At 34.3% G+C, this 27,126-nt stretch overlaps 1 protein-coding gene across 1 annotated transcript; it reads right to left on the bottom strand.

The window, feature by feature from the left end:
* Positions 1-3,790: 3,790 nt before the first annotated feature.
* Positions 3,791-4,969, bottom strand: LOC129943036 (uncharacterized). The gene is made up of 2 exons (XM_056052242.1): positions 4,425-4,969; positions 3,791-4,366 (listed from the first exon to the last, which is right to left on the bottom strand). The coding sequence occupies exons 1-2, from the start codon at positions 4,959-4,961 to the stop codon at positions 4,355-4,357; spliced, it is 549 nt and encodes a 182-aa protein (XP_055908217.1). The 5' UTR covers positions 4,962-4,969; the 3' UTR covers positions 3,791-4,354.
* Between the last annotated feature and the right edge of the window lie 22,157 nt (positions 4,970-27,126).

The following is a 27,126-nucleotide window of genomic DNA, read 5'->3' as shown; positions in this document are numbered from 1 at the left end:
TAAATAACTTTAAAATGTCAACATCAAAATTGCATAAATATTTACGTGGTACCCATACCTTAGCACACCTATTTCTTATATGTGAAAAATAATACATTTTCTTTAGTTTTTTTTTTTATATTTGTTTCCATCACAGTAAATACTTGAGACTTTGTGTCCTTGTGGGAGAATTAAAGTGTCCTTCAACACCTAAGTGAACACCATCAGTGCATAAGGTTTTGAAAAATTCTATATACCAATGTTATGTTTAAATAAAGTTGTTTCTTTCGACGCGTACCTTGAGGTATGCCTTTCAACCAAGGGTGTTTTGTTAACTCTTTCTACTTTCTGTCTTTGAACTTCATTAAGGGTCTAGTTAAAGGATTACAAAAAAAAGACACTTAAAAGCTATTCAATCTTGTCATTCAAAAAAACTGGTAGTATAGAGCAGATTTTAATATTAAACTAATAGATTGAAAATCAAATTTCATTTTTTCGTTCTCATTTTTGTATTGCATAATTAAACTCTGTAAGAAACAATATCTTACAAGCTAGAGCAAATCTCAGAATCATAATACTATTAAGATATGTTTTGAGCATCTAAAACAGATAAAAAACTATCGAAAAAGATTTTAAAATATTATAATATGAATTTAATGCCCACGTCCGTACTACGGAACGGCGCGCGCGGCGGCAAGAGTTTTCGTCTTCCATAGCTAATGAACCAGGAGGGATTTTGACTTCAAATAAATTTCGTTTTGCAGGTAATAATGCAGAAAGATGCATGAAGGGATTTAGTGTTTTTTTTTGCCGTAGCAATTTAAAAAAAAAGGTGAACATTTTGGTTAACACAAAATATCTAACCAACCAATGACACTACAGGCTGAATAAAATTTTAAATTATATATTCTAACGTGATACTTTAGGAATTAATTGTTTATTTTCTTTTGTTTTCTGTTTAATAAAACGCTGAATCGGTTTCAATGTATTTTTTTGTTTTATTTATACTTATTTCTTTAGCGAGATCAAAAATGACACGTCCGACCGATATGACTAACACAATTCAACTGAACTAACTACTTCGGTTGGCGTGCTTTTTGATTCTCTCTCTTTACTTAAATTCTATTCTAGTGGCAGCCCTTTACATTTATTATTTTAAATAAAGAAAAGAGATCTTACAGTTGTACATTTGGTTTTGTTTTTATTCTGTTTTTTTATATTTTTTGCTTACAATTCGGCCTTCCTGACACACAATCGTCCCGATTGTCTTCCGCTAACCGATCTTGATTGATGTATGGCTTAAGGTTTGCTACCTCCCATACTCCACTATATGGTATTTGGCTGATCTGAAACCCTTCAACGTCACCCAGCACATATCTGTCATTAGGTAATACTTGCCTAACTTCGTAGGGCCCTTTAAACTTGGGTATTATTTTCTTACAGACATTTGATTTACTAACAAAATTTTTCACCAATACATAATCTCCTACTTGATATTTCTTATTCACTCTCATCTGATCTTTCTTTTGTTTATTATACTCCTGTACTCTCATTATCTTCTCAGCCGCTCTCGTTCGTATTTTCTTTAAATCCCTATCACTCTCATTATTCACTAATCCCTCCAATACCTCCTTTAATGGATCAACAACATCTCCCCTTTGACTTACACCAAAAAGCAACTGACTTGGATGAGTTCCTATTCCTTTATGTAAAGTATTATTCATGACGAACTCAATCTTCACTAACGCCTTATCAAGTGACAATTCTAAGCCGCCGTTTGTGATTTTCGCAAGCATAGGCGCCAAACTTCTGTTCACCCTTTCGACCTGTCCATTGGCCTGAGGTGATGCTGTGGCAATTTTCACGTGCCTGACGTTGTTTTCATCTAAAAATTCACTAAAGGCAGCAGAGGTAAACGCACTGCCTCTATCAGACACAATGACTTTAGGTCTACTATACGCATTGAAGTAAGATTTTAAACAAGAAATCACTTCTTTTGTGCCTGCAGAACTTACTGCATACAACCTAGTGAATTTTGAAAACCCGTCTACTACCAAGAAAACATATCTTTTCCTGCAAGATCTAAGCGTCACCGGACCAAAGTGGTCGATATGCACAGTGTCGAATGGTACATCACCCTTCGGGATGTTGTGCATGAGACCTTCATGCTTGCCCATCTTTGCTGAAAATACTAAACATTTAAGGCAGTTACTAATGTGGTCCTTCACTTTTTTATTTAATTCTGGAAACCAATAGGATTTCAGAATGTTGTCTACCACTTTTTCGGATCCTACATGTCCTAACTCATCGTGATATTTTTGCAAAATATTTCGTTCCATGCATGATGGCACTACAAACAGTATATTCTTTCCCATTTTCCTATAGACTAACCCGTTCCTCAACTCGTACATCCTATCCTCTTGCACCTGTAACTTTTCCCTAATCTTTTGTATATTCTCATCCTTATTTTGGCAAATCGACAACGTTTGTTCGAATGTGTTATCTTCAAGTACCAATATGGTGGGTATACGACTCAACGCATCCACATGCTGCATCTTCCCACCACTTCGATGCTCCAAGACGTAATCATAGTCTTGTAGCTCGAGAGCCCATCTAGCAATTCTAGGATTTATTTCCTTTTTATTTAATGTTAACGTCAAAGAGTTACAATCTGTAACAATCTTAAACTTTAACCCGTGTAAATAAATCCTGAATCTTTTTAACGCATTGATAATTGCTAGTGTCTCTAATTCGAAGCTATGATACCGTGATTCGCACTCTGTTGTACGCTTCGAAAAATAAAAGACTGGGTGGAAAATCCCATCTTTTTTCTTTTGTAGAAGAATTGCCCCAAAACCCAACGCGCTAGCATCGCAATGCAACTCGGTTTCGTCCCGCGGATCGTAAATCGCTAATATTGGTGACTCGAGTAATTTCTGTTGAAGCACTCGGAAAGTGTCAACCTCTTTTTTTTCAAATTTGAACACTGCATCTTTCTTTATTAATTTATATAACGGTTCAGCTAACAGAGAGAATCCCTTAACGAACCTCCTAAAGTAGGAACATAGTCCCAAAAAACTATGTACTTCCTTAGCATTCCGTGGGATAGGAAAATTCTTCACTGACTCTATCCCTTTTTCGTCAGGCCTAATACCTTTCTCTGATATTACATACCCTAAGTAATGGATTTCTGATTCTAGAAACCTACATTTATCCTGACGCAACTCTAACTTATTCGCAACTAACCTCTCAAAAACCTCATACAATATTTCCAAATGTTCTTCCACCATTTCAGTCGCTACCATAATGTCATCTAAGTAGATGGCAACCTTACCAGCTCGAATTAAATCCCCAAAAACCTCGTTAATGAATCGTTGAAAAGTCGAAGGCGCGTTCCTTAAGCCAAATGGCATTTTGAGGAACTCATACTGTCCTAATGGAGTCACAAACGATGTATATTTAACTGACTCTTCCTCCATTTTGATATGATAAAAAGCGCTTTTCAAATCTAATAGTGAGAATATCTTTTTATTTGCTAATCTATCCAACAAGTCATCTATTAGAGGAAGGGGGTAGTTATCTTTAAGTGTAATTTTATTCAAGGTCCTGTAATCGATACATAATCTTATATCGCCTGTTTTTTTCCTTACCAATACTATGGGAGAGGCATACTCCGATTTGCTAGCCCTGATTACGCCTTTCTCTAATAACTCATCTAATATTTCCTGAACTTTCGCCTTTTCTAAATAGGATAACCTTCTGGGTGCACAATTGAAAGGTTTATCATTTGATATCCTAATCTTCATCTGCAGATCGGTTTCGGGACACTCGGGACGCCTGCGGTTCATGAAATCCCGGTACATTTCTTTAAATGCTTTCTTTATTTTTAGTGGTTGTTTACATTTTTCGTTAAATTCTACTTCGTTTAATTCATCAATATTTATGTTCATTAATTTAAAATATTCTTCAACAGTATTGTTTTTTTTTTCATTTGTTACATTCATAGATTTAAATGCATCTTCATCTGTAACTTCATAATCGCTTTCATTATTTTCTTTTTCTAGTATACTCTCATTTATAATATCATTTTTTTCTAATTTATCTTCTCTCATTTTTTTCTCTTTTTTTAATTTTAATCCTGCCAATTTTAAAAAATCTCTACCAAGTAATACTGAATGCTTCAAAGTATCATCTTCTACGACATACAGTTTTAATTCAATCTCCTCGAAATCAAAATAAATACAAACATTGACAAAACCGAGTATTTTTAATTGACTTTTATTGATACCATAAACTATTCTACATTCGTTATCTTTAATTAAAAAATATGAGGGCACATGTTGCCTTTTTATTATTGAAATAGGGCTGCCAGTGTCTAATAATGTTCCTAAAGATAATTTATATGTTAACAAATTTATTCTTAATACAAAATATAATTGTCTTACATATTCGTCCTCTTCATCTTTGTTGATGGCATGTAGTACTACGGCCTTCCTACCGGGGCACTCGGCTGCTCGATGTCCAAACTGGGAGCAAACATGACATGCTCCGTATTGTCTCCTTTCCTTTCGGCACTCATAAGCGTAATGCCCAAGTGAGTTACAATTGTAACATCGGATCGTCTTGATGTCTACCTTTCCTGGAACTGCCACTTGTCTGGATGTAGAAGGACCCGCGTTCGCTGGAGCGGACATCCTTGACGATAGCACCTTAGCCTTGGGCAATTCGATTTGCCTGAATGCGTCAGCCAACTGTTGCTTCGTCGTGAAACACTGGATGCGTGCTTGAGTCTTCAATCCAGGATCAGGTATTCCTTCGATTAGATTCTCCAACACTTCCTCTTCGTCCAGATCTAGTTTATTTGCGAGAATAATTTTCTCATGCATATAATTTTGGAAACTCTCCGCAGTCTGCCATACTCTCCCCTCGAACGCTCGTTTTAAACTTAATCGGCTCTCATTTGTCGCAAACATTCCATCCATCTCCCTCAATAATTGCTCTGTCGTCATGAAAGCGAGATTGGATTTTGAGTGAAACCATCTTAACGCATTTCCACTCAAACGACTCGAAATAAGTATTCGCGCATTATTGTCATTTAATTTGTATGCTTCAACTACATCCCTCAGCTGAGCAGCCCAGTGTGAAAAGTACTCTCCTCGGAATTCTGGTAAGAGTTCTTTTAATGCTGCTACAGCTACTCCGACGCCACTGGAACTAGGAGTATTGAATTCTTTCTCCTTTAAAATTTCCAGTTCTCTTTTTAAGAGCTCGTTCTCTTTCATTTGCAAATTGAGTTCTTTCTTCAGTGATGTCATCTCTCGCTCCATTTGTTCCATTCGCTCTTTTGTTCTGTCGTTTTGTTGTCTCTCGTTCTCATTGTTTCTCTCGTCTGTATCTCTTTCATTATTTCCCTCATTTGTTTTTTCGATGTGTGTGCTCTCCATCTCCATATTTGCTGTGGCCAGTGTTGCCGCAAGCCAAAAAAAAAAGTCGCTAGATGGACCTTAAAAATCCGCTAGATATGCTTAAATTTTTAAAAAAGTCGCTAGAAAAAATTTTCAGTACAAATATCACAAAAACATATTCAATTTTAACAAAAATTTTTATTTAGTATCGTAAAAAAAAACTTATAAACAAGTTAACATAAAAAACTTAAAAAAAAAAACAAATTCAGTCTCAAGTACTTATCATTTTTCAAAGGAAAAGTAAGAAAGTTTTAATCACAAATAAATACTTCCATTGTGTGGTGAAGTTTCAACTTCAGTTCAGTGGTCGTGGTAAAAAAAAGTCATTGGAATGGCGTTTTATAAGTGCGATACTCGAATTCCAGGGATGTAACATCACCAGGGGCGTAATATTTACAAAAAAACATGTTTTTGCAAAAAGTCGCTAGAAAAGTAGCTAGAATTATTTAGCGACAAAAAATATTTTTTTGTCGCTAAACTTTTGAAAATTCCGCTATATATAGCGACAAAGTCGCTAAAACGGCAACACTGGCTGTGGCAGCGTTTACGCTGTCTACAAATATATCTATGTGCGCATCATCGCTGTCGTCGTCGTCGCCGCCGGCATCTGGCTGCACGTACTCACCCCTTATTTCTGCTGGTAGGGAGAGCAATCGCAATATTAGTTCGGCTTTTGTGCCGTTGGTTTTTTTTTTGTAGCCTGTCTAGCCACGACCGCAGCTGAACGGCTGTATATTTTTTCAGCGATTCGACTCGTGATTCGTCGTTTTCCATTTTGCGCGACACAAATTTCGTAACTGAATGCGGTTTCAAGAGCAAAAATGTTAGTTAGGCCTTATATATTTTCTTTCTTTTTTTTTTTTTTTAGTACACTAAACCGCATACAGATTTGGCGGATATCTATCCCACTTCTGATTTTTAGGAATTAATTGTTTATTTTCTTTTGTTTTCTGTTTAATAAAACGCTGAATCGGTTTCAATGTATTTTTTTGTTTTATTTATACTTATTTCTTTAGCGAGATCAAAAATGACACGTCCGACCGATATGACTAACACAATTCAACTGAACTAACTACTTCGGTTGGCGTGCTTTTTGATTCTCTCTCTTTACTTAAATTCTATTCTAGTGGCAGCCCTTTACATTTATTATTTTAAATAAAGAAAAGAGATCTTACAGTTGTACATTTGGTTTTGTTTTTATTCTGTTTTTTTATATTTTTTGCTTACAATACCAAACAAATATATTTTTGCAAAAAATTAAAGAAAAAAAATGAAAAAAATATTTGGCACCTCGAATGAAATGATTATATCTCCAAAATAATTTTGTGCAACGAAAAATAGAATTTTCAATATCTGGTAAAATTTTGAGAAAAATTGAATTGACATTCTCTTACAAAAAATTAAATCCTAAACAAAAATTAATAAAAGTCGGTAAAAATTGATTTTCAACTTAAATATCTTCTCAAATAAATTAAGATATTGGCTTCAAATTAGTTTTATTTTATAATAACTAATTTTTTTAACATTCGGTAAAATTTTGAGCAATTTCATGTTATAAAAAATATAAAAATATTGTTTTGCAACATTCATTATTTTTTTTAGAAAAATTCAGCAGTCGGTATTTTTCATAAAAATTAAAATCTACAAAAAATAGTAGGCAAAATTCTTAAAAATGGATGTTCGGTTCTCGATATCTCGTAAATAATATTGACTTCAAATTTATTTCATTCATCCAATTTGTATGTATTTATATAAGAAATAAAAACTTTTAAGAAATGCTACTAAAATTGGTAAAAAAGCTTTACGAAGAAAAATCTCGTTAACAAAAATAGATTTTGAAATCAAACTATTTAATCATATATTTTTTTTAAATAATTCAACTGACATCTTTTTAAACAGAACACGAACCTTTTAAGGAAAGGAAATCTTTTTACTTTTTCTGTGACGAGTGCGATCCGTTTGCACAGATTAACATTACTCGCGACATAATACAAAACAAATATAATCTAGAAAAGCTGCATAACCAATTACTTCGTCTTACTGAAAAAGTTGACAAAATAACCACTTTGTCACCATTACAAAATATTGAGTCTCATAAAAACGAAGTCGAAATGACTAATAGTACACCGCTAAATGACACCTCATCTTTAAACCAAATAACTGACGAAACTGACACAATTCACAACATGGATTCTCATAGTGTCGAAAATGAAATGACTCATAGCCGATCGCTAAACGATGCAGCATCATTAAAGCGGAAAATTGACGAAAGTGACGCCGAATATAGTTAAGCTAATCCCTCAACTAAGAAGCCTGCCAGGGCCGCTTCTCCCTCTGCATCTGAACTCCCTTCTCAACATCTTCAGTCAACTCTAACCTTATCAACATCTTCAGTCCCGATCAAAGCAAAAGCAACTTCAATATCATCAATAGAGCCATTACTCGCAAATGCAAACCCATCATCATCAACGTTAGCAAACTCATTGTTATTTTCATCCCTTCCAAAGAAAACTCATCTAAACTCACCTATCTCATGTGGATTGAAAGTAGTAGAAGGCCATCGAACTTTATTTTTATCTAAACTTGCCCCTTCAACAAACGCCCTCGATATTAAAAACTTTATTTCGAACAAGACTGATACGTCGCTATTAAAAGTTGAGAAAATGATTCATCGAAACCACTCGAAATATGCATCTTTTAAGATAAGAGTTCCATATTCAATCTTCCACCTTCTAAACTCAACATCGTTTTGGCCGAAAGGGATCATAATACACGAATTCGAGAATAAACAAAATAATAATATAAAGTCGTCATCCTTTAACCCTTTTCAAGAGACCCGGACAATGCATTATTATCAAAGAGGCAGATTAAACAAGTTTTGATTTATTACCAAAACGTCAATGGCCTAAGGACAAAGATCAATACGATCTATAAAAATATTAACAATCTACAACATGACATAATTACTTTTACAGAAACATGGCTAAATAATTCCTTCATAGATACCGAACTCTTTGACTCAACTTACCAAGTTTTTAGACGAGATAGGCACCAATCGAGCGACTCGGAGACAGTCGGTGGTGGAATACTATTCGCGGTAAAAAACTACCTTATATGCACTTTGGTTGATTCTTTTGATCTTTCTGACGTCGAAATGCAGTCCAACGAGCACCAATGAATTCACAATTATTGATGGTTTAGCTTCTTGTGGACTTGTTCAATTTAATGGAGTTGCCAATCAATACAACAAATATTTGGACCTAATATTTTTCTCCGACACGATAAACACTGACGTAGCTGTATCTCCAGCCGATGTTAAACTAGTAGAAGAAGACCGTCACCACCACTCAGAGAAAAAAATAGTTATGCCAAAAGTTTTATACTTTGTCTCAAGAAAATATGTAGGTTAAATTCTGCCCAACAACTTTTTATTTTAACTTAAGAGAGTAAAGTGTTATTTAAGTCTTGAAAACTTTTATTTTAAAACCAAAAATAAAGTTCTCAAAATTTAATTAATTTTATATTTAAAACAAGAACATTATTTTCAATGCACGAAGAATAAACATTGTTGTGCCAAAAATTAATGTTATCGGTATCGTTACGTTTAAAAACGTACGTTGTTGTCGTAAGAACCATTTCTTTCAGAATAGCCAAGAACTTCAATTCTTGTCCCAAGGACCTATAAAATTTTCTCAAAACCTCAAAATATTAAATACTCACCTAAAACCAAAATCATTCAGTCTAAAAACAAGCCCATAAGTAAAAAGAAATAATATCCTTAAGCAGTTGCTGCAATTGGTCTTGGAGGAATAATGTTAAACACAAATTTACGGTTAATGTAAATGGTATATTATTTATTGTCAATATTGTTTTTTTTTTATAAAAATGTTATTCACATATCACAGGTTTATGATACATGGTATTAAAACATTTTAATTAAATTAATAGATAAACAATAGTTTGGTCACTACTAGATAATTGCCTTTTCCAACAATTCTTCTCCGGAGACTGTGTCTTTCAAGATAGTTTCTAAGTCAAACTCTGAACTTAAAATGGCGGTGATGCTATCTGGTTTAGAAAGGCTCGACAATAGAGTTCCAGATGAAATCCAACTCGAAACCATGGACAAAGTACAGTCGTTTGCACAACATGCCACTAATTCACACTAAAATGACAATTTTGTATACAAAATAATTTGCTTAAAATGCTTCTTAGGCGAGAAATTTTCCAAAAAATGTATTATCTTTTGTTTTTTTTTTATTTTACAATATTATACAATAGTCACTTGATTTGGTATACTCACATCGTTTTGTTCTCGCCATTTATTAAGATTATATCTAAACTTTATTTTCTCTGATAATAATTCCCTTTTGTTTAAAATTTCGTCGATTTCATGAGAATTCAACATTTTCAACAAATTCTCTGTAGAAATTCGACATTCGGTCCCCTCCGGGGACATATTCCACTCTTGAAACAACTTATACACAATAGTGTCCAAATTTATAAATTCAACTTCTTCACTTATATTGTCCATTATTTTAATAATAAGTTATTTTAAAATCACAACTAACTCACGAGTCACTCACTTTATAAAAATCACATAGAAATAAAGTGGCGACCAGAATAGAATAACAGTTAGCTTTTGCAATTCTTAGGATATCAAGAACTAAATTGTTATTGCGAAACAAAACTCATTTGATTTAAAAACTTCGTTCTTAGCCTGGCGATGGTTTTGGGTTGTGTGTGTGGTATTTGCTTTTACACAAATAAAATTAACAGTTAGATTTTGCAGTTCAAGAATTACGTTTTTGTTGAGAAACACAAAACATTTGAATCAAAAATTTCGTTCTTAATGGGATGGTATAGTTTTTTTCGTGTGTGTGTAGGTAAAGTTACACATGCAACTTAATATTTGTTTTGGAAATCTAGATGAGGTTCAATATAAGAAAGAAAATATTGTGTGTTAGTCCACGACACACTACAACTAGGTAGGCATAGTAAAAACCATTAAACACCTTAAAAGATTGCGTTGTTATTTTAAGTATTAAATATTTGCTTCCAATTTCCATCCCCGAAAATAAATATTTTATTTTTATTCCAAAAAAGATTCCCTGTTGACGAATGTTAAATGTTCCAATATGTTGATTCAACTACTATATTTTTGAAAAAGTTCTTGTTTTAAGAAAACTTTCTTCAGTTAAAAATTAAAATGTTAAAATTTTTCAAATGCGAGTTGTTAAGTTCCCAACAATGTTTTTTTCTCTGAGTGACCCAGCTTTAAATATATCACTGAATATAAATGTGTGCAATATCCCTAATACATCAAATGAAAAACTTGAATTCAATTTTAAAAAATGTAACTTTAATGAACTAACTAACTTATTGTGTAATGTTGACTGGAATCAACTGCTCCTAAATTGTAATATTGATGACATGTGTCTAAATTTATTTAGTATTATTTTTAACTATTTTTATGAAACTACGCCATTACGGAAATCTCGCTATAAATCTAAAACTCCACCATGGTTTGACACTCAATTAAAAAACTTAAAAAATAAAAGAAATAAGGCATGGCTAAAATTTAGTAAAACTAGAGCAGAAGAAGACTTCAGGATTTACTCCGAACTTAAAAATATTTTCATTGACTACTCCAATATTCTATACTCTGACTATATTATAAGAATTGAAAATGAATTGAAACAGACCCCAAAAAACTTCTGGGATTTCGTGAAAAGTAAAAGAAAAACTGACGGTTACCCAAACTCTATGTCTTTTAATAACACAACAAGTCATGACTCCCAAATAATTTCAAATATGTTTGCTAATTTCTTCAAAGATGCTTTCGACGTACCTCCTTCTTTTCAAATTCCCCATTCGTTCTTTCCAGCCCAAAATTATCCTCACCTTAACTCACTTGACTTGACAATATGTGAGGATTCAATTGTTCGTTGTGTCTCAGAACTTGATGACTGTTTTCACCCTGGCCCTGATGGAGTACCATCATGTGTTTTAAAAAAATGTGTGTCTCATTTATCGTACCCTCTGTTTGTTTTGTTCAATGAATCTCTTAGAAGCTCAGTTTTCCCACTATTATGGAAAAGTGCATTTATAACTCCGATTCATAAAAAAGGATCTAAGAATGAAATAACGAATTACCGGCCGATTGCCAAACTTTCCGTTATTCCCAAACTATTTGAGTCCATTATCTGTAAGATGTTATCCTTTAATTGTAATTCAATTGTATGTGAAAATCAACATGGTTTCGTCCAGAATAAATCAACAATTACAAACCTACTTCACTTTACTTCTTTCTGCCTTGACTCTTTCGAAGATCGTAAACAAGTAGATTGCGTATTCACAGATTTCAGCAAAGCCTTTGACAAATTGTGTCACAAGACTTTAGTCCATAAACTTAAGGCCTTAGGGTTTAACGACAAATTCTTGACGTGGATCGCGTCTTATCTCAAGAAGAGAAGTTATAGCGTTATATTCAGAAATGAATTCTCCGACCAATTTTACGTCAACTCTGGTGTTCCACAGGGTAGCCATTTAGGTCCTTTATTATTTATCTTATATATAAATGACATAACATCCGTTATAAAAAACTCCTCCGTTTTAATATACGCTGATGACATTAAAATTTTCAAATCTATTAGTGCAATTAATGACTGCTCACAGCTTCAAGAAGATCTTCATAGTTTTAGGGAATGGTGCAATACAAACCGACTTTTATTGAATATTGACAAATGTAAAACTATGTGTTTTACACGCAAAAAAACAATTATAGATTATAACTATTTATTAGATTCTTCCTCCCTTTGTAAGCTTTCCGTTTTCTCTGATTTAGGTGTTATTCTTGACAATAAATTAACGTTCTGTGACCATTATAACTTTATAGTTAAAAAAGCTAACAAAATTCTAGGTTTTATTAAACGTTTTTCTCGTGACTTTCGTGACCCATACGTCTTAAAACTTCTTTATGTATCATTTGTAAGGCCAATACTTGAATACGGCTGTGTTATATGGGCACCATACTATTCAGTCCATATTGACAGACTTGAAAGTATCCAAAAAAGATTTATGCGTTTTTGTCTTCGTTTTCTTCCGTTTTCCCAAATATTTACACCACCTCCTTATTCTCAGAGACTTTTGCTAATAAAGCTCCCTACACTTTCACAACATAGACAATATCTCCAATTTTGTTTTATTTTAAAATTAATTAATGGTTTTATTATATCCGCAACAGCTCTGAATCGTCTAAATTTTAGCTATAGCCAAACTAGCATAAGAAGACAGATACCTTTATGTCCGATCTTTAGCAGAACTAACTATGGTATGAATAGCCCTTTAAATCAATTGATTTCAGTCTTCAATAAATTTTATAATTTAATTTCATCTGTTAATGACAATGTTAAAAGTAAACAATTTAAAGAAAGATTTTTTAATTTGTTATAGTATTTATTTATTTCTATATTAATTAAAATGTTATATTAAAAATTATGTAAATAGCTATAAGTTTATATTAACGTTAGATAATTAACGGATTAAATAAATAAATAAAAGGAAGACAAATCGACGGACGGATTGGGAAGTTATCAGTGTGGGTATGGCACCACTGCCTCTTTTTTTCTTTTAAAATCATTTTAACAGTCGTATTTTAAATGAATAACCAAATTTTTCGAAAATTTCTAACAAGTAACGTGCTATACCTTTACAAAGTACTTAAAATGAAAAATATGCATCATATATAAAGTGTGAGGCAGATAAAACATTTTTTAATAACAAAATGATGTGAAATAAACAAAAATTAAATTTTTATTCTGCATTAAGACGTTTTATGTAAGTTTCCAATAATTAAAAACCACAATGTTATTCAATTTACGAATACCTTTTCTAGTCTCGCTGCAGACCATTCTGACACTCAAATATTGTTATACCTTGTTGATGGTTTTGGTCTATAGTTCACTTGAGGGGATAATTTTGGCCTTAAACAAGCATCATTTTGTGGATTGTTGACTTTACATCGATCCTTCATGCTTCCCCAAAAACATTCAAATAGTCAACCCATCGACATCGCCAAAGGCATTAAGATTGGCAAGACGACTGATAAATTGATTCTTGAATTTCGTGTACAAAAGATTGTTGTTGATGAATGAGCCAGAGGGCACAATGTTATAAATGCATCACACCCGTTTCGTTACAAAAATAATTATAACTACCTTTGCTGGCATAAAAAGTTTTTTCATCTTCGTCGAAGAAGACTAATACAAAGCTTCTATCACTTCACAATCGGCAACAAACTAAAACTCGTATAAACTTCTTGACTACAACGTGATAGTTCTCCGAGCTCTTACTGCTTGAACCCAAGATTTTACTTCATGGTTTGTGAAAAAGCTCACCTTGGTTTTCATTTTATTATGCTCAAGTGGGTTGAATCTTATTTTGAGGCCGTGTGCAAAATTGAGGAAATTTTGTTTGATCATATTCATGTTCCATCTCATGTCCCTCAGGGTAGCCATATTGGGCCATTGCTATTCCTTTTATTTGTAAATCAACACTTCACTGCACAAATGGCAGCAAATTCAAATCTTGCGTTAATTTTGGGACACCCTATATTATGCAACTGCATCTTAAAGAATGGAAAGAAAGCAAATGCAATTTCCAAGGTTCGCTATTAGAAAACTTAATTACGAGATCAATTGTTATAATTCTAGATAATTCAGAAAATATTTTGAAATTATATTTGTTCGTGACATACGTACTTTTCGAATAAAGTATACATTTCTCTTACAGCAATTAAGCATCCATATCCCCCCAAGAAGTACTTACTTTCGTAGGACAAATTATGCTCGGAATGAACCAATATCACGTTAACTTCTGGTCTTACAGATTGTCGATAGCAAATCAACATCATCATGAAGATAATTCTTAGTTAACAAATAATATTGGAAACGCCAGTACGTTAACCACCCTTGGTTATCTTGAATTTTGTCGCGAAAGCTTATACATCGGGCGGATTTGACTTTTTCAAGGAGTTCATGTTTTGGCCACTGTCCATTAGTTACCTCACTAACATTGTACTTTTAGCAGCACCTAGACGATTTATTAAGGAATTGTTTGTTGCAGTTTTTTAGATGCGAAGCAATTTTAAATTTTAGCAGATGTATTGGTTGTTTCATCACTTTCTTCATGTAGTCAAGATGGAGCTTTAGGTTGTATATGAACAATGGTGGTAATGCGGTCTCCGTAGTTTATTCTATGCACGAACCACTGCCTTAAATATTCTATATTTAGCACTTGACACAATATTTTCTATTTATAATTGGTCTCTTTACCTCTTTCAGCTTTTATTCCAAGTGAGGCTTGAAGGAGTTACCTTGGGATGTTAGCAGGATGCCAAGATACATATTTTGTTAAACCATTTATAGTTCTTCGTTTTTCCAGTAATATTACTCATGTCCAGCAAACCGCCCAGTTCCAGTTTAAAAAAAGGCTGGGACGCGACCCACACTGATAACTTCCCATCCCGTCTGTCGATTTTTCTTACTTAAAAGTTTGTCTATACGTACTCGTATCAACTTTTACCAAATTTGCGTACTATTTTTTGTAGATTTTATTTTTTATGGAAAAATGGGCTGTTGAATTTTTAACAATATTTTCTGTGAAAAAAAATAAGTTTGAAACCAATATTTTTATATTTGAAAAGCTATTTGAGTCGAAAGTAAATTTTTATCAAGTTTTAGTATTGTTTTTTTAGAGTTTTATTTTTTGTTAAATAAACTGTCAATTGGATTTTTCTCAACATTTTTCAGAAACTTGTTGAAAATAATATTTCTTATAAGATAAAATAAGTTTGAAGCCTCAATTTCAAGTTTTTGAAAGATATTTGAATCGATATTCAATTTTTACCAACTTTGAGTTATGCTTTTTTTAGATTTTTATTTGTTATAAAAACTGTCAATTCGATTTTTCTCAAAATTTTATCAAATGTCAAAATCATTATTTTTCGTTGCACAAAATTGTTTCGGAGATGAAATCATATTTTAGTCGTAAAATTTTGGAGGTGACAAAATTTTTGTTTTAGTTTTTTTTTTTTGATTTATAAATTGAATGGATTTTTTTTTAAAATATACTTCTTTGATATCACGTCACAATATATTATATAAAATTAAATTCAAGTCTCTATCGTTTTTGGTTCGTAAGATATTTAGGGTTAACCGTAGGAACGTGCGTACACACGCACGCACAGACATCTGTCTAAAAATCTTTTATTTTGACTCTAGGGACCTTGAAACGTCGAGAAATGTCAAAATTTTCAATTTGACAAATCGGGCCCATTACAATACTTCCTATGGGAAGTTAAAAATCAAGTTTGTGTGACTTGCTCGTGTTAAGCTTTAATTTCGATAAGTCACAATCCGTTTGGATTTTGTTGATCATCAGTTGCATCTTATTCGTATTGTCAGTCAATATTACTAACTCATCCGCGTTCATCAGAACTTTGCTTTTAGTTTCCGCTTGAGGTACATATACCTCCTAGTAGTAGACACTGAAGCCTTTCAAGAGCAAGAGGAGAGAGAAAATGAGGAGGACTAAAGAGGCAACCTTGTTTTACACCTCTTTCTGTTTGAATACCTTCTGATAATATATTAACATACCATACAGAGTTTGTAAAATAAGGCTTTTTTATCAATGGTCTCAAAAGCTCCTATGATGTCTAGAAAGAAGGCATATAGCTAGTATTTTTATTTCGAGTATATCAGGCATGTTTGCTGCTTATTTCAACAAAAACAGTTTAGGTTACATAGAACTCTTTTTGAAAAAAAATTATCCACATTTTCCAACGTTGCAGTTGCGTCAAGAGGTAAACGACTCGAATATTTTCACTAACAAAGTTGTCAACTGAATTCAACAACCTTTAAATTAGCTGTATGACATAAATATCAGGCAAAGCGCGTTTGACGATTTCTTCCTAAATTCAGCATTGTGGAAACTTTTTCCAAGTGAATATCTAATTTTCCTCGATAAGATTTTCTTATCTTATGTCATACTCATCAATTCTAAAATACCAAATATTTAAACAGCAAGTTCGTGGAACCTAATTCTGTGATTTAAAACAAAAGTTCTTCACAAAAATGTTGCTACTTTCTGTCATAGCCTTTATAATATTTTGCTTTGCAAGGCTTATCAAAATTCCTGATGCATCCTTTTCTCCACAAAATCCCCACGAACAACTTATACCTATATATACCTTTATATATAGCTACAAATATAAATTCCAACATTGTACATTGTACAACTCTCGGTAGATGTCTCATAATTCATTCAAAAACAACGGGTGAGAAAGACAGTCGTGTTAATTATTCTAATTGAATCTTGCTCCGAAAAGCAGATACAATATAAACACGTTGAGTTTCTCAGAATGGAAATTAGTAGGTAGAGTATCTTGTATCTTTAGATATATGTATATGTAAGACAGTTCGTGTTTTCAATTTTTTTGTTGGTTTTGCTTGTTCCTTGTTTCGAGCAGGGAACGAAGAGTTGTGAGCCCTTTATTTGGTATAGATTTTTGCTCCTGGAAAACATCTCACTTAGCATAGCACTCATATAAGTTTTAACGAGGTGATTGTGGCGGCTTGAAATGTGTCACTGTCATTCTGAAGTTGAACTTTTGGCTAAGTTTGTATATATCCAATTATATTTCGACTTAAATGTACCCGCTTTTAACTTTTAAACGAAAATGATTACGATTTTAACAAAATTGTTACGTGAATAAAAATGTAAAAGAAGAAAGTTAAGATATTTTAATTTCACCTTATTTGCCAAACACGCACAACAGCAAACAAAACAAAAATCTCATTAATTATTCTCTTTTTAAAGAACATAATTTTATATTTATTTTTATGGCAAAGCTAAATCAGTTTATATTTTCTATCTATATGTAAACTTTCTGACCTCTCCTTGCCCCTGCTACGACCGACGGACGCACGGAATGCCCGCATCTTAATAACCCACACATTATTAATTACATTTTCTTGATTATACAATTTTTCTCAAGTCTTGTTGTTTACTTTTTTTTAAAATTCTTTTCCCTTAAGATTTCCTAATTAAAACTCGCTAAACCAATAAATTTTAAATGATGAATACCTTATTATAGGTCAAAGATAAGGATTTTTTGTTGTTGTTGTTGTCTTATTACTTTGAACAATTTATGCAGGACTCTCTTCCCCATCGTAGATATTTTTTTTATACGAAAAAGAGTACAGCTCTAGACCAGCTATGTGAAGGTGTATTTTTTTTTCCATCTTCTTTGGAGGGCAAACTTGGAAGGAAATGGTCAAGACCGAGCCTATATAAATATTCAACTTAATTAAATTCAATTTTTTAGATCGTTTGCAATTTTATTAATGCTATAAATAGGTTAAGAAAATACTAAAATGAGTCGAGTGGAGGCTTTAGTTTTTTGTTTATTTGAAGTATTGGCAGTTCCAGGAAGTAAGGATAGAATTCCGTTTGTCTTTAGAATTTGAAAAGGTTTCGAAATTGAGTGCTGCTGGCAATATATTTAGTACCTATTTAATATTTTTAGCACTGTATTATTTTAGTAATATGTTAAGTAAATATGGAAGCTATATAAACAACTCCGATGGAAGAAAGGAAGTTATTATAAATATAATATTTATCTGATTTAAATAAGATTTAAAAGAGGACTAATATCACTTTTTTTAACAAAGTTCCGTGAAAGTTTCCTTTTTTAATTGTGTGAAAAATGTGTTCAATTAAATTTTTTGAAGATTTTAAACTGCTTTTTGGAGAAGTGGATACAGGCTAATTTAAATCTCGATATAGATTTGAAAAGATTGTTTCCTAGTTTCCCATTCTTACTTACTTACTTAAGGTGGCGCTACAGTCCGGGGCGGACCTGGGCCTCAACCAACAAGGCGTCTCCAGCCAGCTCGGTCCCTAGCTAGCTGTCTCCAGTTTCGCACGCCAAGTTGGTTGAGGTCCTCTCCCACCTGGATGCGCCACCTGAGTCGCGGTCTTCCTCTACTGCGCCGTCCCTCGGGATTGGATTCGAAGACCTTCCGGGCTGGAGCGTTGATGTCCATCCACTCTCCATGACCTAGCCATCTAAGCCGTTGGAATTTAATTCTGCTAACTAGGTCAGTGTCGCTGTACAGTCCGTACAGTTCGTCGTTATATCTTCTCCTCCATTCTCCATCTATGTGTACGGGACCAAAAATCACCCGAAGAATTTTTCTCTCGAAGCATCCTAAGACGCTCTCATCTTTCTTTGACAGGGTCCAGGCCTCAGCGCCATAAATGAGAACCGGGATGATGAGTGTCTTATAGATGGTGATTTTAGATGCTCGAGAGAGGACTTTACTTCTCAATTGCTTTCTAAGTCCAAAGAAGCAGCGATTTGCAAGAGTTGTTCTTAGTTTGATTTCAGCGCTGGTGTCGTTGTCTGCATTAATAGCGGTGCCTAGGTAGACAAAGTAATTAACTACCTCAAAGTTAAAGCTGCCCATGGTGACGTTTTGTCCAAGACGTCGTTGTTCAGTGTCCTTTTTTGATGACAGCATATACTTGGTCTTGCCCTCATTGACCACTAAAACCATCTTCTTCGCTTCCGTCGCAATGCTCAAAAACGCTCCACTGACATCACGCTTTGATCTTCCAATTATGTCAATATCATCTGCGTATCCAAGTAATTGGATGGACCTTTGAAAGATTGTGCCTCTAGTGTTGACGGTTGAGTTTTGCACAATTCTTTCCAGAACGATGTTGAAGAAGTCGCATGACAGTGCATCGCCTTGTCTAAAACCTTTTTTGACATCAAATGCATCGGTAAGATCTTTTCCGACCTTTATAGAGCAGCGTGCATTCTCCATCGTCATTCTGCACAAACGGATAAGTTTGACAGGGATGCCAAAACTAGACATTGCTCGGTAGAGCTCTTCCCTATAGATGCTGACATACGCGGCTTTAAAATCGATAAAGAGATGGTGGGTATCGATTTGAAGCTCCTGGGTTTTTTCCAAGATCTGCCGTAGTGTGAATATTTGGTCGATAGTGGACTTTCCTGGTCTGAACCCACACTGATAAGGACCAACCAGGTTGTTGACGAATGGCTTCAGACGTTCACATAAGACGGCAGAGAGGATCTTATACGCAAAGTTATGTATCGGGCAAACTATGCTGAGATTGCACTCATCGGGCATGCTTTCTTCCGACCATATTTTGCAGATGAGTTGGTGCATACTCCCTACCAAGTCATCGCCGGATGCTTTGAATAGTTCGGCAGATGCCGTCAGCTCCAGCAGCTTTGTTTGACTTAAGTTTAGATATAGCTATCTTCACTTCGTCAAGGTCGGGTTGGCGGAATTGTTGGTCTGCGTCGCCGAGGTTCCCTTACAGCGAAATCCGGTTCGTCATCGCCGTTATATACTTTGGAGAAGTGATCTTTCCATATTCTCAGCATCGACTGCAGTTCTACTACGATGTTCCCCTGATCGTCTTTACAGGCTTCGTTTCGTGGCTGGTACCCTTGGGAGGTTTTTTTTACCTTTTGGTAAAATTTACGAACCTCATTCCTGTTGTGACATCCCTATATCTCCTCGATCGCGCGCTTCTCATGCTCTCTTTTTTTCCATCTAAGAAGCCGGTGTTCCTCTCTCATCTTCTGCTCGTAGAGCTCGCGAGCAGCCCTAGTCCTTTTGTGCAGCGCCGTTTTGTATTGCCGGCATTCGTCGTCAAACCAGGGGTTTCGCTGTGGTGGCCGTGCGAAACCTAGCACTTCAGAGGCGGCATCTCTAATGGCTGCAAGGCAATGTTGCAACTGGTTTTCAATGCTTAATGCAGGAAGCATAGGACTCCTTATGAGGTTATTAGAGACTCGATCGGAAAAGGACATGGCAGTCTCTTGTGATTGTAGCCGTCTAACGTCGAATCTTCTCACAGTACTTCCTTGTTAACTTCCCATAGGAAGTTATTGTAATGGGTCCGATTTGTCAAATTGAAAATTTTGACATTTCTCGACGTTTCAAGGTCCCTAGAGTCGAAATAAAAGATTTTTAGAAAGATGTCTGTGCGTGCGTGTGTACGTACGTTTGTACGTCCGTATGTTCGTACGTCCGTACGTTCGCGACGTTTTTTTCGTAGTCCATAGCTCAAGAACCAGAAAAGATATCTACTCGTATTTCAAATAAATTTTGTTATACAGATAATAAGGCAGAAAGATGCAGAAAGGGCTCTTAAGAAAATTGCGTGGGTGGTTTTTTTACCATAGCAGTTTGAAAAAAAGGTGAACATTTTGATTAACCCTAAATATCTTACGAACCAAAAACGCTAGAGACTTGAATTAAATTTTATATAATATATTGTAACGTGATACCAAACAAGTATATTTTTTGAAAAAAAATCAATATAACGGGTTTTTTTATAAATCAAAAAAACTGAAAAAAAAAAATTTGTCACCTCCAAAATTTTACGACTGAAATATGATTTCATCTCCAAAACAATTTTGTGCAACGAATAATAATGTTTTTGATATCTGATAAAATTTTGAGAAAAATCTAATTTACAGTTTTTTTATAAAAAATAAAAATCTAAAAAAACATTACTCAAAGTTGGTAAAAATTGAATATCGATTCAAATATCTTTTCAAAAACTTAAAATTTAGGATTCAAACTTATTTTATCTTATAAGGAATATTGTTTTCAACATTTTGAAAATTTTTGAGAAAAATCGAATTGACAGTTTTTTTACAAAAAATAAAAACCTAAAAAAAATTAATAAAAGTTGGTAAAAATTGATTTTCGACTCAAATATCTTTTTAAAACTTTGAGATATTGGCTTTGATTTACTTTAATCTTTCAAAAAATATTGTTGTCAACATTCAGTTAAAGTTTGAAAAAATCGAATTGACAATTTTTTTACAAAAAATAAAAACAAAAAAAAATGTATAAAAGTTGGTAAAAATTGATTTTCGACTCAAATATTTTTCCAAAAAATGTAGATATTGGCTTTTAACAACTTTTATCTTTCAACAAATATTGTTGTCAACATTCAATAAAATTTTGAAAAAAATCGAATTGACAGTTTTTGTGCAAAAAATTAAAAACCTAAAAAAAAATTAAAAAATGTTGGTGAAAATTGATTTTTGACTCAAATAAATTTTCAAAAATTTGAACTATTTTCTTCAAACTAATTTTATGTTATAAGAAATATTGTTTTCAATATTTGATAAAATTTTGAAAAAAATCGAATCGACAGTTTTTTTTACAAAAAAAAAAAAACTCTAAAAAAAACAATACTAAAACTTGGTAAAAATTTACTTTCGGCTCAAATAGCTTTTCAAAAATTAAAAATATTGGCTTCAAACTTATTTCATTTCACAGAAAATATTGTTTTCGATATTGAGTAGTTTGTATATAAAAATCTAACAGTCCGTTTTTTCATTAAAAAAAATCTACAAAAAATAGTACGCACATTTGGTAAATATAGACAAACTTTGAAGCAAGACAAATCGACAGACGGAATGGGAAGTTATCAGTGTGGGTCGCATCCCAGCCTCTTTTTTTGGCTTGGATCGAGATATCCGTAGCCGTACCTTAACTACAACGAGGTAGTGGTCCGAGTCAATGTTGGCCTCTCGGAATGTTCTGATATCCTGGATACTGGAGAAGTGTCGTGCGTCGATCGCAATGTGGTCAATCAGGTTGACGGTGGAGTGATCAGGAGATTTCCATGTCCCCTTGTGGATTTTAAGATGCGTGAACTGCGTACTAGCTACCAGAACGTCTCGCCCAGCATCAAAATCGACCAGCCTGAATCCATTGTCGGAGGAGGTGTCGTGCAGGCTGCATCTCCCGATTATGCCACCAAAGATGTCTTCTCTTCCTAGCTTGGCATTAAAATCTCCTAAGACAATTTTAATGTCATAGCCAGGGCACTGCTCATATGTCTTGTCCAAGAGCTCGAAGAATATGTCTTTGGTGTCTTCGTCTTTCTCCTCTGTTGGGGCATGCGCGCATATTAGGCTTATGTTGGTGAATTTAGCCTTGATGCGGATTGTCGTGATGCGCTCGCTCACACTGTTGAAACTCAAGACTTTTTGCCTGAGCCTAGTTCCAACAACAAATCCACACCCAAATAGACGCTGTCTTTGTTCTCGGTAGCAGTCGCCGTAGTAGATATCGCAGTCTTTTAGTTTGCGTTTGCCCGGTCCATCCCATCGCTCTTCTTGGATGGCGGTAATATCTGCCTTGCAGCAGTTTAGGGCTTCCGCTAATTGTTCGACTGCACGTGGTCTGTTAAGGGACCTAACATTCCACGTACATATCCGAAGTTCGTTGTCCTTATTTCGTTTGTGTGGGTTGTCAACAGTGAATCCGTCCGTATCCGAGGCTTGTTGTTGCTTCGAAACTATGATGTTTTTACGTGGCCAGGAAGTCACCCCGACGGCACAACCCCCAACCTGGAGGGCCAGATCCTTAGTATAACTCCAAGGAAGGGGGGCCGGATGAACCGTTCCTTATAGGCCTGGGCTCCGAATATGTCAAAGAAGCCCTATAAGGTGTTCACTAAGTAGTTCAACCTTATTGGAACTGTAGACGCCACCTTTGATTCCATCTCGAGAATTCGTCCACTGCCGCCTAGATAAGGAGAGGTGCCTTAGTGGAAACACCTCTCCCCCCCTCTCTCGTTTGCTGCCCCCATCAACTTTCCAGTGGGGTTGGAACCCAATCTCCAGTTGAGGTACTAGGCACCCGATGTTCACCGCGGGGAGGTGAGAGGAGGAGTTGATAGACAGAGTTTCCCATTCAAAATTTTAAAATCGAAGAGCATTTGACAAAACGTCGGCTTTCCATATCTTCATCGTAACAAGCGTTCACTATAGCCATCATTTTCACTTTTGCCACATAGCATTCGCCAAAAAAAGAAGAAGTCGAGATTGTAATCAAACATGATATTACAATGGTAAGCAATGGGAAAGCTGCACATGAGCTCTTTGAGCAGGAGAGGAACACCGACTTCTCAGAAATAAAAAGGGAGCTCATGAGAAGCGTGCGGTCGAAGATGTTGAGAACACAAAATCGACACCTACCATCTTTTCATCGATTTCAAAGCTGCATATGACAGCATCTACAGGTACGAGCTGTATAGAGCCATGTCTAGTTAAGCGTCCCCGTTTGTGCAGGATGACCATGGAGAATTCACGTTGCTCCATAAAGGTTGGAAACAACTTAACAGAACCTTTCGATGTCAAAAGAGGTTTTAGACAAGGTAATGTGCTGTCATGCGATTTTTTTAACATCGTACTTAAAAGAATAGTGCAGAGCTCAGACGTCAATACTAGGGCATTATCTTTCAAAAGTCGGTTCAATAACAAGCATATGGTGATGACATTGGCATAAGCGGAAGAACTCAGCGTGATATCAATCGGGCTTTTGTGAGTATTGAAGCAGAAGCGGCAAAAATGAGTTTAACGGTTAATGAGGGCAAAATAGAGTAAATGTTGTCGTCAAGAAATATCTAAAACACCGACGTCTTGGTCAAAACGTCACCAGCGACAGACGTAACTTTGAGGTAGTCAAGGACTTCGTCTATCTGGGCTCCGCTTTAAACGCAGAAAAAAACACCAGCGCTGAGATCAAACGCAGAATAACTCTTGCTACCGCTTTTTTCTATTTTTTTAGATTTAAATTTCTTATGAAAAAACTGACTGTTGGATTTTTTTTTAAATTAACTGAATGGAAAAATAATATTTTCTTTGAAATAAGTTTGAAGCCAATAGTTTTATTTATTTATTTTTTATAAGCCAAAATTAAATTGAAGTCATAATCTCAAAGTAGAAAATCAATTTTAAGAACTTTTATAAATCTTTTTTAGGTTTTTACTTTTTGTGAAAAAAACCGTGAATTGGATTTTTCTCAAAAATTTACTGAATATTGACAACAATATTATTTAAAAGATAAAGATAAATAAAAGCCAATATCTCAAATTTTTGAAAAGATATTTGAGTCGAAAATCAATGTTTTCCAACTTTTGTCAATTTTGTTTAGGTTTTTATTTTTGTAAAAAAAAACTTTCAATCCATTTTTTTCAAAATTCTACAGAATGTGAAAAACAATATTTTTTTTAAAATATAATTAGTTCTATGAGATAATCTTAAAATTTTGAAAAGATATTTGAACCAAAAATCAATTTTTACGAACTTTTTGTAATGTTTTTTTTTTTTTAGGTTTTTATTTTTTATAAACAAAACTGCCCTTTCGATTTTTTTTTAAATTTTACCAAATTTAAAAAACGTTATTTCTTCGTTGCACAAAATTGTTTATGATATAAAATCATTTTTTGTTCGTAAAATATTCGAGTTGACAATTATTTTTTGTTTATGGTAGAGCATTCCACTGGTTGAAATCCGGGTTTCCCATTTGAAAACTCAATTGTTTATAATTTTTTTCTTTAAACTTTTTAAACTCACTTTTAGCCAATTTACCTTTCTAGAGATTTTGTGATAGCCCAACACTATGACCGAATGCAAAAGGGGTATCAAAATTATCGTAATTTTACACAGATAAAGAAAACGTCAAGAAAACTGAAAGTACATATTATCTGTTTTAAATGTCATGTTTTTACAAAACTTTAACCGTTTGAATAAAACTATAAAAAAATTAAGTTTTAAACGTGTTTTATTATTAATATTATTTAAACAAATCATATAAAAACAAAATAAGCAAGAAATAATCTTTAATTAATGACATAACCTTAGAATTTTAACTTATTTTTGTGTCCAAAATTTGGCATATCTGCACGAGATTTCAACTTGTTTTTAATAAAGCCATCTCTAGAAGTAGGGTCAGTTAAACTCTGGGATGCCTCAGTATAACACATCTTTTCACAGTTTGGGTGTGACAGGGAAAGTCAACAATTTCCAAGCTCTTATCTTTCGCCATGATGATGTGAAGGTCTTCAAAAGAAATATGTCGAAGAACCGGGGGTGATGTTACCTGACATTCGTTCCACAAAATAATTTCGGTATAATCTTTAGCAGAGAAGTTTATCTTTGGTGGTTTATATATGCTGAGTTTATTTATTATTATTATTTTCAGCCTCTCTAGCTTTTTTTATTTTTCACAATGCCAGCTCCCGAATGTGGTCCCTTTCATCAAACAAAATACTGATAAGCAGGTTTTCTGCATGTGCAAAATAAGAATTTATTTCTATAACAGAATCCACAACACATCTCAAATTTTCGGGTAAATGTCGAAAGTACATAATTATTTGGAAAATATTATTGGCTCCATCCTTAAAAGACGCCTGTCGCTTGATTCGGAACCAAATTGGAGCGTATACTTTGACGACGTAGTTGACAAGCAATAGCAAATTCTCTGATGGAGAAAAAGTCTCGGTATGCGATTAGCTGAAGTAAGCCATCTCTAGTGCGCAATTTTTCCAGGTTGAGGTTTTGCCAGCTCACGAGAACAGAAACCAGTAGATACAGCTTGACATATCTGATAAAGATATTTTTGATCCGTACTAAGTTCATCAACCACATTTTTCGGCAAGTCAGACTATTACCAGCCACTGCAAAAAAGCTCACAGTGGTTTTTCTTTCGCAATCAGCTAATTGTTTCCCAATAGGTCCAGAATATTTTCTAGGACCCAAAGTGCAACCATCTAATGTCAAGAATAAATGACGAAGAGGTAACTTATTGGCGTGAAGCATGCAAATACACCATTGTAGCGGTCTCTTCAAGAACTCCTCTAAATATTGAATGACGCCTCCCTTCCAACCAGTGTTAGTTGCAGATCCGGCCCATCCAATGCAAAGCACGTCATCTAAATTCCAAACTTGACTCTCTTAAAAGATTGTGGTGGAAGTTAAAATCCCTTTTGCCGTGACATGACCTGGTGTTGTGTGTCCCAAGTAAATTGATATAGGTTCTCCCGAAACTGAGATGTGTTCTTCAAAAATTTTTTTTTTGGTGATAACGCGCCCCTATTTTCGCATTTATCAGGGTCTTGTCCTTTCTTCCATCAAAGTAAATGCTTTTTATAGCAATACCTCCAATATCTTCTAAAGCTTCTTTACGTGATTTCGATACAGCTCGGTGGATCTTGTTTTTGTCTATAACAAGAATTGAATCTTGTAAGAAACCAAACCGACATCAGCCACAACAGCAGAAGCGACAGCAGCAGCAGATCGCGTCGATAAACCGTATCGATCACAACCCCGCTTATAACCTTTTTCATTTCTTTGATCCAATAAAGAACTTCTCTCATGGATGTTAACTTTTTACGGTTTTAAACACGAACAAGTTTCAAGTGAAGTGCATTTACAAGTAGCAACGTCCAAAAGCTTCTCAGATGACTCTAAAAAACACTTCAGTTTGTTTTCGAAACCAGCATTTTGTTTGTGCATTTGGGGTATCGCTTCACAATATTGTACCTTTCGAAACAGGATTTAAGTAATTAAATAACTCTTTCCTTAGTAACAAAAGGAATCGAAGCTTTAGCCCAAATATTGTCGATTTCTTTAAAAACAATCGCATATATTTCTGAATGGGAAGGATCCTTTCCGTTGAATTTAAGTTTTAGTTCGTTCCTCTTGTAGTTGGTAGCTGCCGATCGTCAAGTTTTTTGTATGATCCCAATATAGCACGAGTTGTCC

Source organism: Eupeodes corollae, chromosome 1, assembly GCF_945859685.1.
Source record: "Eupeodes corollae chromosome 1, idEupCoro1.1, whole genome shotgun sequence".
NCBI classification, from domain to species: Eukaryota; Metazoa; Arthropoda; class Insecta; order Diptera; family Syrphidae; genus Eupeodes; species Eupeodes corollae.
This window is presented reverse-complemented; position numbering and strand designations above follow the sequence as displayed.